Below are 16,433 nucleotides of genomic sequence, written 5' to 3'. Positions count from 1 at the left end.
AACCAGCCAATGGCAGCAGACTTTATTTACTTTACTCAACTATGGAGATTTTTACTCTCTTTACTACTTATAATTTTGGACCCTATATGCAGGCTATTTCCCTGATAACTTTTAAGAATGACCACTACAAAACACCTAAATGTAGCTAAGCTAGAGCTGAATTTTGTCCTGAGTTGCTACAACATAGTCTCCCCATTGAATGATGATGATGTTCCAGGCTGCCTGACCATGTCTGTAACCCAGCTGATATGACTAGCCTCACTGGGATTAGGCTAAATGTTGTACACTTCTTTCAACCTGGGGATGAAAATCTCTTATTTGAAAATAAAATGATCTATTACATAACGTATTTTAAGGATTTCAAATACACTAATACAAGCTCCAAACATATTTAGCAACAAATTACATCAGATTTTTTTCCTGTCCAGCAAAATACAACTTCTGAATCAGAATCAGAAATATTTTATTCATCCTGGGGGGAAATTCGGGCGTTACAGTTGCTCAGATACAGAGAAACAAAAGAGAAATATAGTGAATACAATAAACTACAGTAACAATTGTCTGTATGTACAGAGTATATACAATAATAAAGAGGTAGAATATAAATAAAATATAAATAGATCAGATCTGTCAGATTATTGCTCTGTGCAGTTAATACTAGTGATGTGTCCGAGTGTCAGACAGTCAAAGTTTGATGGCCACAGGCAGGAATGACTTCCTGTGGCGCTTCTCGGGGGAATGAGTCTGTCGCTGAACAAGCTCCTGTACCAGACAAGCACATCATGGAAGTGGGTGGGGCACATTGTCCAAGATAACATGTAACTTGGACAGCATCCTCGTCTTTGGCACCACTGTCAGAGAGTCCAGCTCCACCCCCACAACATCACTAGGCTCGCGGATCAGCTTGTTCAGTCTGTTGGCATCAGTTACCCTCCGCCTGCTGCCCCAGCACACAGCAGCGTACATGATAGCACGAGCCACCACAGCCTCATAGAACATCCTCAGTATCGTCCTGCAGATGTTAAAAGACCTCAGCCTCCTTGGGAAGTAGAGGCGGCTCAGGCCCGACTTGTAGACTGCTTCAGTGATCTTTATTGTCTAAGTACACCCCCAAGTGCCTATAGACCTCCAGGGCTGCCAGACTGGGAGCCAGAGGGGGGTGAGATGGACCTCCACCTGCGGGTCGAGGGCTGTAAAGGAGGGGGAGGAGGAGGCAGTGGAGTAGCTGGTAGCTGCAGGCAGACAGCAGATGAGTGAGGGGGAGATGGACAGGAGTTGTGTGAAATCTGTTGAACAGATTAAGTTTGTTGGCCCTGTTCAAGCTGCCTTCAACTCCTCCGCTGTTAGTGGGCCTGAACCCAGTGATGGTCTTCATGCTACTCCAGACCTCCCTCGTGCTGTTCTGCTGTTTTTCGTTCCAGCTTCCTCCTGTAATTGTCTTTAGCCTCCCTGATCTTCACTTTCAGGTCCCCTTGTATGGCCCTCACCTCCTCCATGTTCCCATTTCTAAAAGCCCTCTTCTTCAGGGTGTCCTTGGTGTCCTTTGTTATCCGAGAAACACAGACTTTATAATTGACTTCACATTTTAAATACATTTCATTCAAATTCTTACACACAGTCCATGCTACACGTTTGTGATGCCATGTAATTCCAACATCCCAGCACACCTCTATACCTCCACTTCAACCTGAGCAAAGGACAGAGTAAGTGAAAACACCTGTGTGAGTGTGCAGGGCCTACAACCAATGTGTCTCCTGCAGATCTAACAGCTATTTTCCTTTAAAACATTAAAAAGGCATTTGGTCCTTATAAGGACAGAAGTATACACACACACAACCTCTCTCTCTCTCTCTCTCTCTCTCTCTCTCTCTCTCTGCCGCAAACACACACACACACACAACCGTGGAGAAAGTGCAGCAGCATGCACTTTTACATGTTCCTGGCAAAGCTGTGGTTACTCCCTATGATAACCCCCCCTCGTCACACACACACACACACACACACACACACCACATGAAGGCTGTTCCCAGAAGGAATGCTCTACGGCTGCCCCCCTTTCTTCCTCCTTCTTCTTCCAGCAGCTGACTGAGGTCAGACGGACGCTCGCTTCCATTTAAAATCCTTGACGGAAAATCTCCACCCAAAGCCACTTATACCGTTTAAAAACCAGCTGCTGGTGGTCTACTGGTGGAGTTTTGGCTCTGTTTGGTATTTTTGTTGTATTGTTTTATTTTCCTGACTGTGACGCCAAGACCAGATATTTTCAGCATGTTGGCAGAGAACGTTTCCTCGGTCTGAAACAATAGTAATTGTCAGGATTTAGTGTCAGTTTCTAGAAGGACTCCACATTCACAGGTGATGAAAACAGGTGTTTCATTTCTATTTTTTCATTTCTTGTCCTTCATTATGTTGCTGTGACGCAGAACACACAAAATGACTCATTTCTGTATTACGAACAAACAGTCTGCATTCTTCTCAAGTGCATTCACAAAAGCACAATTTGGCGTCACCTTTTCCACCACTGGAACTTTTCCGGGAATCTTTTCGTTAACTTACCTGCATTTCATTTACCGCAATCTTAAAGGCCCAAAAGGCCTTTTCCTGTTTGTTTGAATATATAAACATATTTTGGCTTGTAATCGCAAGGCAAAAGCAGATTCTCCTCTTGGTTCTCCTGAAAGAAACAAGAGTTTATGGTGGATCATGAAGAAGCATGACTTACACCCATTACATTGGAGCATTCCTTTGCTACAGGAAATACAGCCTAAGACATAAAAATGAAGACAAACTGGAATTTCCACCTCACAGTTGTGCGCCACCCGGACCAATCAAGTGTGTCCAGACGAGTGATTAGTGTCACCAAATACAACAATACATAAGAAAAGTACAATAAGACAACAAATGTTAAGGAAAGGCAATTTAATAGAATTAAAACAAGTCTTAAGAAAAGGTTTAAAAGAAGATACCGACTTAATGGGCAGAAGTGTTTTTTCATATAGAATATATGAGCAATCAGATCAGAGAGGAGGTGAAAATATGCAACAAAGTGATGAAAAACTGAAGAAGCAACATGGATTAACATTGGAGTTGTTACTACTCAACATTGTTCTCTGCCTTCCACACTGGAGAAATCAAAACGAGCCTGTTTTTGGCTGAAGGTTAATCAGAAACATATGTGTCACCCCCATGACTTTAGTTTGCTTGTATTTGGCTTGTTTTCTGCGCCGCACAACATCCCCAAGCACAGTCTCACAGACACAGTGATGCTTCCTAAAACCCTCCATAGATGTTTTCTCTTTGGCTGCCGTTTCTTGTTCATTCTCTACAAAAGAAACCTTTTCTAAGTCGCATCTCGTGTGTGGTCTCTCCTCTCAGTCCTCTCTGGGGCTGGGTTGGGACGGTTACTCCGTACATACGGTCAACATCACGATGTAGGTGGAACTCTTGTTTTTCAGCCATCATGGTAACGGCCCGTGTCGTCTTCTTTTCTTTTTATTTGAAGCAACTTGGAAACATAAAACGCATCACTGCCTGTGAGCGCGTGGATGACTTTTCTCCGGACAAATTTATACACAGCTCTACAATACAGCAGCACTAACATTTAGAGAGTGTGTGTGTCTGTGTAGGTCTGTCATTACACAGTATGGTGAGATCCTGTGGTGATGCTGCGAGGGCTGTAATTTCAGTGGAATGAAGGGCGGTTGAGGACTGTCTCTGTGTGACCTTAGTGACCTGGGGTAATGACAGAATACGGTCCTAATTTTGTCCCATTTCCCCTCCCTTACTCCTAGTAAAGAAGGTGTGAAAGTTCAGAGGAAGTATTGATATAAACACCAGAGGTGACTGTGATATTTTGGGCTTATAGTGATCTGATAGTAAATATCACATATCTGCAGGTCATTTAAGTCAGTGAAGACATGCAATAAGCAGCCACTGAGTTAACACTGAGTGGTGTCGTAAACTTGATCGTGTTGGGATGAAAACTGCACTCACGCAGTCACAGTATGGAAACAAACCTCCCATCTGGTTTCAAAAAGCTGGCTCTCTAAAGATAAACTACAGTTTTATTTATGATGAGACTTGTTTTTAGGTTAAAGGTTAAAGTCGGACTGAAATATAAATTCTCCTCACTTACCGTGCACATTTCTCAGTGAAAGTGATTAGTGAGTGACCGTTTCAGAGGTCAGTCACGGGTGACATTTGCGAGCTGGTGTTGCTCTGACCTGAGAGAGGATGTGCTGGAGGGATTATGCTTTCTTCAAAATATCTGATGAGGAACTTCCTCACCAGTGATGGTTTTAATGATCATTTTGATGATGTTGCTCCATTGGTTTCTGTTTCTTTTCTTTAGTTCCTGTATAAACACATCACTGAAAAGCACTGATTCTGTGATGGACCTCTACATGCACACCATCTGCCTTCTGCGTTCTTAAAACTGACAGAAAATTGTGCTTCTGCAAAAAATGCACGTGGGATTAATATTCCAGGGAGTGATGACTAATTATTCAGTTAGTTAGTGCTAGTATTATTTCTTGTTTGCTCTAATTTCATTGCCACATGGAGTGTTAAATACACATAGACCGCTTCACATAAATAGAAATGAAATTAGGCACACTATTCAAGACAGAATAATTACATGTATCTAACATCAAGACAACCTTCTGATGAGTTTGTAGGGTCCTGCCCTTGTAATTATCTTTTTGAAAATGCTGCTGAAATGTGGCTTTTGTTGCCTTTTTCTTACATACAATGTTGTCTCACTCCAAAGCTTCATACATTTATTAAAAAATTTAATTTATTGTTTATTTATTATTAGTACCGAAGTACTTACAACATGTCCATTCAGAGACATGAGGCTTATATGAAAACTAAATATGAAAACTTAAGTTAAATTTAAATTTTTTTTTACTTTAAAATACCAAGACGACACACAAGTTAATCTACCCAGAGTTCATCAACACCTGGTGGGCCAGAGGCGGCCCTCAGACCAGAGTTTGAGAACCACTCTCTTCAGTAATGTGTGTGTGTGTATGTGTGATGTTATTCAGTATGCTGCTGCTGTCTAATTAAAGCAAGCAGTCAGACAGGCAGCAACAGCCTGTCTGACTGCATGGAGACACACTGCAGGATGAAGAGTCCTAATAAGGAGGAGATCACGGCGGAGGGTGCAAACACACACACAGCAGTAATCCCCCCCCCCCCCCCCCCCCCCCGGGGACTCTATGCGTGTACTATTAGCTTTCTTATGATGCCATCAAGTTAACTGAGCCAGTCAACCAGTCAGTGTGTTTGTCGGTCAGTCAGTCAGTCAGTCAGTCAACCAGTCAGTGTGTTTGTCGGTCAGTCAGTCAGTCAACCAGTCAGTGTGTTTGTCGGTCAGTCAGTCAGTCAGTCAGTCAGTCAGTCAGTCAATTAACCTTTTACCCTGTCAGTCAGCTATTTCACCATTTGCACAGAGGAGAAGCTTAATGACACATTAAGCATCTAACTATGCTTTGGGTTCACAAATGTATCAAACCACTTAACCTGCCACACTGAAAATCACCTTTTTTTTCAGATTTCAGTAGATTTCTGGCTCAAACTACATGACACATCCAGAATGAAGTCTTCAAAACGTCAGCTGATCTGTGGACTCTCTTGTACAGAGGAATTTCTGCTCAGTGTTCAAGAGAACAGGCAGCGACATCATCCAATGAAATTCACTCCAGTAGGAGAGAAGCCCTTCATATCATCACTGATTTAATCTGGCATCTACTGCTTAAAAGGTTTACACCGTCGCTTGAATGGAAACCAATCAACCAGTCAGCTGGTTTGTTCTTGCAGAGAAATGTGCGATTTGATCCAACATTTTAACACTCAGTCAGGAGTTCAGAGGTTACTGAAGTGGATCCCAGTGCTCTCACAGGGATTTCCCAACAAAAGTCTAAGTGCAACATTGTGCAGAACACTGCCATCATTTCCGCTGCAGACAGCTGCTGCATTCTTTCTCATAGTGGTGTGCACCACTACTTCACTAAGTTCAACTAAACTTGACCTCAAATGCGTAGACTTCCACAACGCACATCCAATGGGATTTTGATGGAAGGAGGAAATTAGGGAGTTAGGACTATTTTACGACAGAGGAATCCCTGAATTGCTGTAGTTACATTCCGTCTCTGATCTCACCAGGATTTTTTGTAAAAATACTAAAGCATGTCAGGAAATATTAGAGAAAATTGAGATACCTGTTTAAAAAAGTGCTACCATGATCATGTACATCCCATGTGTATTAAGCAGGGGGCTCAGAGACAGGGAGGACCCAAATGCACGAAGCAAGACACTCAGAGACAGATTAACAAACTTTTAATTGAACAAGATACTTACAGAGACAAGATACGTACTACTAACAAGGCATGGAATAACGATGGCTTGGTTTAGAGTACTATGGACCATTGACACTCGAACAAGACAAGACAATCTGGCACCAGACAAAGGGAGACGCAGACTACTTATACACAAGGTAATGGAGAACAGGTGGAAACAATCAGGGCGGGGCAGACAATCACACTGGCGGGAAAACACACAAGGGTCAAACAAGTCAAACAGCCTGAAACAAGAGGAGAGTTTAGTTTTCAAAATAAAACAGGAAGTGAGAGACGAGACTAGACACAAGTGAACCTAGACAAACTAACACACACGACGAGACATGACAATGTGGTTGTATAGCCTCCAAATTAGCTGCCTTGTTCTGCTCTTTATTTTGTGCACAAACTATTTGCTCGCGCTTGTTGGTCTGAAACCACCATCAGATCATTTCAGGTCGGCCTCTTAAAAACAACTAGCAATTGGATTTTGTTGTTTTGTTCCCTGCAAGTTGGCAACATGTGTAGTGAAGAGAAGCTTGGCCTCAAACATCTATGGGAACATCTATAGAAATCTTTTAATATAAGTCGTGATGCAGATTTGTCAGTTGCCTATATCTCTTCACCTAACTCCGTAAACAATAATATACTACTGTAATGTCCCATCTCTCAACAAAACCTCCACAAAGATGGAGTTTCATATATATACTCAATAGTAACTGAATCCAGACCCCCAAGTAATTTGATATTGGATGATTTTGCAAAAGTGCATGGTTATAGCAACCTCCCATTTTCTGCATGGAAGTCTGTTTGCCTTTCCACCACGCTTACTTCCACCCTTTACATAATGGGCACATTATTTAACAGTGAGTGCTGGCATTGGAAGTAAACGGTGAGGTGCAGAATAGTCTGGTACGAGTGAATATTGTGCTGCTGTATGAGAAGGACCTGAAAACATTTCCCAAAAAACAGAGTTAACTGAACTCGACCTTAGATTCCACATTCGGCGTGAAGATAAAAGTGGATAATCAGCATTATCATCATCATGGTAAGAAGGAAAAAGACCTGCGACTCATCTGAGACACAAAAGGAGCTGAACCAAACACAGCTGGAGAGTTTGGTAATAAACCAAAAATGATTTTTAAAAGCACAGTTTATCTGGTCCTCATTTAGCTACTAATTTGGGTGGTGATGAGCAATTTCAGCGTCACTTAAACATGACAAACATGTAATTACACTCAGCTGATGGCAGATGAAGCTGATTTCATGCTCTAATTCTGGTCTGTTTGGGTGGGATTGATGTGAAACAATTTGGAATTCCTGGAATTAGCCGGTTAGTCAGAAATTAAACCAGTGAGTCACCCTGCCATCCAGGACATTCACTACTCATAGCTGAAATCAGGCCAGTCAGTCAGTCTGCCAGTCGGCCTGTAGGTGGCACATTAACCCAGTTATTCACTCCCAGATTCCTCCTCTTTGTCTGTGACCACTGCTGCTATTGCAAAATGTTCAATCCTGCTCTGCTGCTGCGATCCGCCCTACATCAGCTGCCACACACACAAACCCTGTTCCACAAATATGGAACAGCAGACTTTTCAAAAAATTCTATGCAGGTTTTTTGTTTTTTTTTTGTCTTTGTTAGATTATGGTGCATTTGCCTTCCATTTGTGGAAATGTGGTGCACATTTACACTCAACAAAATTGTTTCCATGTGACAGACTCCCAGAAAGGCTGTGATTATGCCTAAAAGTGTGGCCTGCATGGAGAAAAAAAAAAAAAAACAGGCATGAATATCAATAAACATGCAGGAGCTGTTTATTTGCATGTGACAAAGACACACGGGTGTCGTGGAGCAAAAACTACCAGTATTGTTAGGTGAGGACCAGACTTCATGCATATTTTCACCACTTTTAATAGACATCTGCAGTGATCTTTATTGCTGGAATCCATATAAAAGATAATAAAGTTGTAACATACAGTGTGCCTCACATGTGTATATATTTGTTAATTACCAGATGACCACCGCCTGGACCTCCTCATGTGATTTTATGCAGGAGGCGTGTGAGTGTATTTAAAGGGCTGGATATAAATCCATGTATATGAGCACCGTGAGCTCCGGTTACAGGATTCTTTGCTGAGGCTCACGTGAACCGGGGCTGACTCGCTCTCTGATTGGCTGACTCATCCGCACGTGTACCGGCGAATCCTTGACCGTTATGTAACGTGCAGTGCAAGACGGGAGTAACGAGCAGAGGAGGAGGAGGAGGAGGAGGAAGGGCTGCGGTATGGAAGAGGGTGCCTCGGGTTGATTCATCTCAATGCACTGTCCTCACCCTCTTACTATAACATTTATTTAGCATTTTCACCCTTGTTTTATTGTAATGTGAACTCTCTATGGAGGCGAACCATTTAGTTGTCATTTCACATTTAGTTTCAGTTCTTTAAAAGAAAAAAAAAAAAAGTGGAAAAACGCGAAAAAATAAAATGCAATAAAAAAAAAGAAAAGAAATAATGCAACACAAGAAAACAAACATCTTTTGAAAAAAGTCTTGAAAAGTGAGCTCACAATATAAACACTATAAAGTGGGTGAATACGGCTAAAACTATCATTCACAACTACAGTAGTAATAACTACAGTGTGCAGCAGCCTGTGTGACACAGAGTGCATTTGTATGAAGTGTCTTAAAGCTTCAAAGCTTAATTACACAAAGTGCAGAAGAGACTGTTTTGTTTGAAAGTTATGGGAGTTTGGGAGTGTTTGCAGTTGTGGTAGTAGTAACAGTAGTAGTAGTAGGAGGAGGAGTTGGGGATGGATGGATGGATGGATGGATGGTGAAACACCCCTGCAAGAGTTGGAATTGGAGGACAACGTGGCCCTGGAAGCATCCAGCCTGTCTGTGTGCCTGTCTGTCTATCACAGTACTACAGTTAAAGGTAGACAGCTGGGAAACATACTGTGAGCTCCTTTCCCCTTACATGCCGTAAAAATACCAAACTGTTCCCACTGCATTCCCCACTGGTGACTGAGAAAGTTAGTTTATGCTCTGTGCCGTGAATCACACATAAACAGTGATTATTGAGCCTGAACGCATCATACTTGATTCTTCTTCTGAGCGCAGCTTCGAAACAATTATAGGGGGTTTAAATTGTCTCCGCTCTTACTTGCGGCTCCAGTTTACGCACTGAGGCGAGACAGACAGACAGACAGACAGACAGACAGACGGGCAGGCAGTGAGACACCCGGCTTCTCCTCACAATCCACGTGTGTTCTGTCCCAATCCGTCCCGCCACCATTTTCCTGGAATCCCAGCCTGCGCGGTATCACTCCGCCGACAAGACCACATAGACCCAGACTTCAACGCTAAATTAACCACAATTGCCTTCGCCCCCGTTTTTCCCGCCCGGACTTGATCGAAATTTGGACCGACGGAGAATTTACAGGCGATAGGTTCGGTTCCCATAGAGAGACTTTTGTCGGTTTTTACGTTTTGGCGCGATTTTGGTCGTTGCGGCAGGATACCGGCGAGTAGCGGAGATATAAACCAAGCGACCCCGCCGGCCACACCTACTCTGTCTGCTCGTGGCGGCCGAGAAGAAGGAGGCGGACAGGCGATGAACACCATGCTGCCCTGCTGCCCTGCTCTAACTTTAATTTTACACGCAGAAAATTTCACCCAGGCAGATAACTTTAGTGTTACACCCCCCGCTGTGGACTTTATTGGATATTCCCGACGTGTCCTCTATTTTTCTTCCTTCTGAATTCCCCTTGTGTGAGGACAGTTGAAGGTAAGGCAGCCGCATGCGGCTCTATTGGGCTTAACTTTAATGTTCTACACATGGAGGTTTAAGTCACCTCATGGCTGGGTGTTAAGCTGTGCATTTCTTTGTTGTAGTTTTGTGTTTCATGCATTTCTAAGCGTGGAATCAAAAAAGAATGCCGGTTTCACGTGGGGACCCGGCGTTGCTCAACCCATGCGGGGTTTAAATGGCCCTTAAATCGGGTCAACCTTTGGATTTGTATGGACTTTAAGCTTTTCTGTTGCATTGACACACTTATTTGGCACAGAAACATTAACCTAGCATAGATTACTGGATTGTTGCATGTTAAAGATTTTAGCAAATGTCTCATTTTGGCGAAATCTGTCTTAAAAGCTTTTCCACGTTGTGTTTTTATAATGGCACTAGCTGACTGTGGTGCAAAAGCGTGCAGTCAGCACGAGCGAGCAGGAGAGAATGAAGCATTTCATGTCTGCATTCAAAACCTCATTCAGAAATGTGCATTTTTTTAGTGGCTTCTGTCGGTCTGCTCTTGTGCACGAGTTGTAGACGGGGCAGACAGTTGTCGCCGGTAGTTTTGGAGAATGGCATGCATTCATATGGAAAAGACAGTGGTTTAGTGTTATGTTGAGAGGGGAAATGTCATCATAAACACTATTAATGACTTATGTTTTTGCCCTCTTGTCACCGCGCAGGCTGGCTTGTATTTAGGTTTTGGCTCATGTTTCCCAGGCTGTGATGGTAAAGAAAGGCAGCCTGTCTACACCACACACACTGCTGCTTTGTTCTCAAACACAGCCTGCTACACACACACATACCATAAGACCCCATAGGAATATTATAGGATTTCCTCCCCCCCCTCCAACCAAATAGAGCTGCTGTCTCACTGCACTACTTTCAGTTTGTTAAATTGATTTTATACCATTTTGGAGTAGTAATGCAGAACACCACCCTGTCCTGACTGACTAGTGTTACAGTGCAAGATTCCCTCGGACTAGTTAAATGGTAACCACCCAGGCTTTGTGCTTTATTCTCTGAAAGAAGTTGCGAAAGGAGTGTCTTGATTTCCTACAGGGAAGCTGAAGTTTTTGCTGGTGTGTGTGAAATTGCAGCAGAGGTTTGAAGTGTTGAGTAACAAAAGGAAGAATAACAAAAGTTACCCCAGCTTTCTCTTAGCATTTGTTTTCCATGTCAGCAGGCTCAGTTTGCAGGTGTTTTCGTTAACTTTCTGAGAAGGAAAAATGTAAATTTTCGGAAAGGGGTGTTGAGTTTCTGCCACTGTCTCTCCCAGCTGTTCTATGATGTCATGGGGAGGGGAGTGTTAAGTCTTTGGGGTGATTTGTGGCCTCCTGGGGAGCAGCAGGCGGAGCCACAGTGATGTAAACACAGATAAAAAGCGGCACACAGCAGGCTGAGGGCTCAGTCAGGAGAAACTGGTTTAAACTTTCACTACAACACGTGTTGGTGCTGCTGGGATTTACTCCATTCATCTCTGACACGGAGCTGCTTTAAATACACTACTGGCTGAGCTTCTCTGGATTTAAACTTAAAGCTCCACTACCTCTACAATTTATTTATTTATTTTTGTATTGTTTTTGTTGTGCTCCCAGATTCTGCTATCCAACATGTTGCAAAGCTCCGCTCAGCCTCAGGACTGGCTTTACTCTGAGCCGCTGCTGTTTGACAATGAGTTCTACCAGAGTTTGATGAAGGACCTCCAGTCGCTGCAGACACCACCACAGTCCCCCCCCATGAAGGCAGGGGTGGGCGGCAGTAAGCCCCTGTCCAAGGAGGACCAGCTGAGTTATGTGTCGGATATCCTGCTGGAGGATCACGACATGCAGCTCAACTGGAACTGCGACTTCTTCCACACCGATGCTGCTGAGAAGGAGGGGGACTGCGGCGAGCCCAGCCAGCCCTGCTCCCCGCTGGAGGAGAGCACCGAGGACTGCCTGTGGCAGTGCCTGGCAGCAGACAAGAGCCTGGAGGAGAAGCTGGTCTCCTCCATGCTTGGCTCCAGCCCGCTTCTGTCTGACATCAACACCAGCATCTTTGAGGAGATCGCCGGCTCCACACTGGACTGCCAGAACCTGATGGACACCCAGGAGCCCAGCGAGGCCACATCAGACTATGGATCTACAGGTGGCGAGTTGTCCACCTATTCATCCAGTGACTCTGGTGAGTTCAGACTGTGTATGAAAGTTTAGCTAGAATATTTGGACTGAGTCTTAAGTCAGTGATCCCTTTTCAGATCTTATGCTGTCTCTTTGAATTCGTTATGGATGTTTTAGTTCTCATAGCCATATCAGACGTTAATCTCATTCCTGCCGTGTTATTGTGCAGCTTATCAGTATAAACACTCCTCGCCCAGAATTGCTTCATTGGCATTTCATTGATGATTTGCTGTTAATGTTTAGTGGCACTGAGCCCAAATTGTTCTTTGCACTCAGCTTATCTGGATGCCCACCTGTGATCTACAGGAGCCTTTTATGAGATGAGGATGTTATTGAAGCGTGGGTGGGGTTTTAGCCGTTGATTGACATGAGTAGATGAGATGTTCTAGGAGAGAGTTGATTCTAAGGTGTGTGTGTGAGTGTGTGACTCATGTTCAGTGGTAACGGTTGCGGCTCTATCCATTAACTCTGAATGAGTCACTTCACCGACTCAAGCCCTCTGGCAGTCTTGGCTATGAACCAGAGAGGATGAGGCAGACTGTCATTAACAATTTTTTGGCCTTAATTTTAGTTTTTACATATTAATTTAAGGTAAATAGCTTTTTGTGTTTCAATTTTACTTGAAATCCTTCAGAGCACATAACTATAACTACTGTTTATACTCGCAGCTGTTGCTGTAATCTTGAGCTGCTTTCACTCATTAACAGAGTTACAGTTGTAAGCTTCCGCGTGTTTATGGCTGTTTACCGTAGAAGGAGAGATTTCATTGTTCTGTGTGTGTGAGGCAAGCCAATATGGTGTGCTGCGTACAGAGTCTACATTCTTATTTTTAGTGTCAACGGTCCTGTGAAACGTCATCACACCATCTCAGAGCAGATAAAATTACCACACGGGTTGCACCAGAAAACTCGTCTAACCTTCTACTTTCTTCTTCTGTGACAGAGGAGGAGATTGACGTGGTGACAGTGGTGCGCTGTTCCTCCAGCCCCTCTCCCCTGCCCTCATTGGCTGACCTGTCGGCACGTCAGCAGAAGCGGGAAGAGGAGCAGCGAGCTCTCCAGCGCCATCACTTTGAGATCCAGCTGCAACACAACTATGCTGCGCCCTGCCCCACCTCCCCGCCGCTGCCATCCTCTTCCTCATCAAACAAGCGATCCAGAGGGAGCGACGGTTCGTCGCGCTTCCACCACTCTTCTCGTAGCTCGTCTTCATCATCATCCTCCTCCTCCTCGTCACGGTACCATCACCACTCGTCCCGCAACTCGACGGAGACGGAGGACGAGGAAGAGCGGCGGCGAACACATAATGTGATGGAGCGGCAGCGGCGCAACGAGCTGAAGAACTGCTTCATGCGCCTGCGAGACAACGTGCCCGAGCTGTCGCACAATGACAAGGCGTCCAAGGTGGTGATCCTGAAGAAGGCACGAGACTGCATCTATGGCCTGGAAGGCGAGGGCCACAGACTGCAATCCAGGAGGGACAAACTTCGAGCCAAACAGGAAGAGCTGAAAGCCAGGCTGGAACAGCTCCGCAGCTAAAGGACCAGGGGAAACCATGGGCTGCATTTTTAGGTGTATGGGAGGGGGGGGCGAGGGCGGATAAGGGAAGAGACTTTGTACAAAGACGGAGGGACGGGCAGGGATAAAGGATGGCGTATCATGCTGAAAAGAGCGCACAAAGTTTGATATTTCATGGACTTAATAGTAACAATAACTCTGGACTGTATAGACTCATTTGCAACTTTTGTCAGGACAAAAACACACTCATTGCCTCAGAACTGATCATACTCATGCCTTGACTGCTGACTGTTGTAGAGAGTAAGATGTTTGTTAAAGTTGAAACGAGGACAGTGCGAGCAGGAATTTTAGCTTTGCTGGACGCACACTAAAAGATGAGGACAATATCTTTTTGTTTTGCCTTTCTTGTATTTCATCCCATCTGGGAGTCTTTACTTTGAGGATGCCAAATGGCACAGATCAAAGTAACACGAGGCAGAAGCACCTGTTGGGTCAAATAACTGGAAGCCACATCAGCTCAGTAGTTGAATGAAACTTGAATATTGTGTGTTCAGGATGTCTTATAGCCATACTAACCAGTGATCCCTCCACTCTGACAGGGGGTTGATGGTGGCTTTGAAGTTATTTAGTCAACTGCACCTCTGTTAATTCCAGTTAAATTCCAAATCTGACTATTAAATTTTTCTTTAGGAAAAAGGTTTTTCAGTGTGCTTTCAGCCCTGTTTGGCCTCGGGCAGACCCTTGGGCCCAACACCACTCTGTTATCAGGTTTATGTGTGTGTTAATGTACTGTATAGACTGGGTTTGATACTGTTAACATAACAACCCTCAGCCTCAGTTCAGTTCACCACCAGCTCATTCACTTCAGTATGTGTGTGTGTGTTTCTAAAGTTTAAAAAATGGAAAGTACATTGTGTAAGTAATTGTCATTAAACTGTTCTAAGGTAGCCATATTTAACAGCATTCAGGTTTTGAGGAGGCTGAACTGGAAAGTGAAGTGAACTGTGAGCTGAGCTGCCGTAGCAAATCAGCCAAAGTTGGTACGGAAAACCTCTGGATAACTTTTGTATGTCTGAAACAGAGTGCCAGACCAATGTCCTGACATTATTTAAAGAGGAAGCTGCAGCAGCAGCAATACTGTGACATTTAGTTCTGTTGCTCATAGAGCAACAATTTTTGCTAAGTGTAAATTAAGATTAATGGTGCCCATTTTTATTAGATGACCATTAATCCAGTGGAACTGGCTGATTTGTCAGTCATTTTTCAGGCAGTGACCCTCTTAGAAACTGGCGAAGACGTCAAAGTGAGCTACAACTTCTTTCTTGTACACCTGCTGAAGTCATAAGCGTCGACTTTCCTTAAAACTATACTTCCATTAAATGGTCGCGCCTTCTAAGCATTTGTGAAACGAGCCTATGATGATGAGACATTGTAAAATAAGATTCGACCCATGTACATGTTACATGAAGGAGGGCCACTGACCAACATTCCCCTGTTTTTAAAAGATGGACGGCCCTCGCTGGCCACCAAACAATTGTGACACCAGGTAGTATTTTAAAATGGTGAAAATTAAAGTTGTACTTGTTCGCCAAACACCTGTTGTATCGTTTACTATCAGGTGGTTTGTTGAACCTGTACTTTGGGCTGGATCTGAAGTTTGAAATATTAATGGGGATGAATGTTTAACTTTAATGCCATTTTACTCTTAATATCAATTATTGCCAATGGTTATTCATTAATGTGCTGTTGGTGATCAAATGTGCAAATGGAAAACATTTGCTAGTTTGTGTCAAATGTCTTATAGTACATCCTATTTTTTTCTTCCTATTGATAGAGTTCTTCCTCTAGTCTGAGCGTACTTGAACAGATCGTGGTTGGTAGGAGAATGGAGGTGTTGGAGGTAAAAACCTGTTCTGCCTTGAAATGCACTCTGTTCAGGACTCTTTGTTTGATTATGTCGCTGTCTGGTTAAAACCTCGTCTGCTTCTAACATTAACTTTTTCTTCCTTTCAGGCAAGCATTAGCGTCTTGGTTTTTCAAGCGTTTTCAATTATTTGAGGGGTTTTCCCCCCATTTTTTTTCTTTTTCACAGAACTGCCTTTAGAAGTAAAGATTCAGAGGGTTTAACCAGACAGCAGATAACTTTTCTTAGCATGATAAAAACCTACCTCCACCTGGCTGCAGTCTCTTGGTTATTTTTTCTGGATTAAATATTGTACAGATTTTTTAAATGTAAATATTTTTGTTATTTTATCATAAATTATTTTAGTTTTTCTTTTTTCATTCGAATTTGTGGATTTAAAAGAAATGTTATTCTTTACCAAACAGCACTTTTTTTTTTAATATTGATGTAATTAAAGAATGACAATTGGGAAATCTGCATTGTTTTCTCTCTCTCTAACACACACACACACACACACAGTTGTGTCTCCATTACTTTAGAGGACATTACATTCACTTATATTAATCTCCATAACCACTGCCTGTCTAAAGCTTACCCTTGAACCAAGTTTTCACCCAACATTTAATGATATAAGTTATGGCGACTTGCATTTTGTCCCCAAAAAGGTGCCACGACATGAGTAATACATGGTGGGTTGAGTAGGCCAGGGAAACTAGCATGT

The 16,433-nt window shown here is 43.3% G+C and overlaps 1 protein-coding gene across 1 annotated transcript; it reads left to right on the top strand.

Moving 5' to 3' along the window:
- Positions 1-9,923: 9,923 nt before the first annotated feature.
- mych (myelocytomatosis oncogene homolog) lies at positions 9,924-16,179 on the top strand. The gene is made up of 3 exons (XM_070844881.1): positions 9,924-10,127; positions 11,729-12,296; positions 13,235-16,179. Exons 2-3 carry the CDS (start codon positions 11,744-11,746, stop codon positions 13,828-13,830), a joined length of 1,149 nt encoding a protein of 382 aa, XP_070700982.1. The 5' UTR covers positions 9,924-10,127; positions 11,729-11,743; the 3' UTR covers positions 13,831-16,179.
- The last annotated feature ends 254 nt before the right edge of the window (positions 16,180-16,433 follow it).

The sequence above is a fragment of the Pempheris klunzingeri genome, chromosome 2 (genome assembly GCF_042242105.1).
Source record: "Pempheris klunzingeri isolate RE-2024b chromosome 2, fPemKlu1.hap1, whole genome shotgun sequence".
In the NCBI taxonomy this organism is placed as follows: Eukaryota; Metazoa; Chordata; class Actinopteri; order Acropomatiformes; family Pempheridae; genus Pempheris; species Pempheris klunzingeri.
This window is presented reverse-complemented; position numbering and strand designations above follow the sequence as displayed.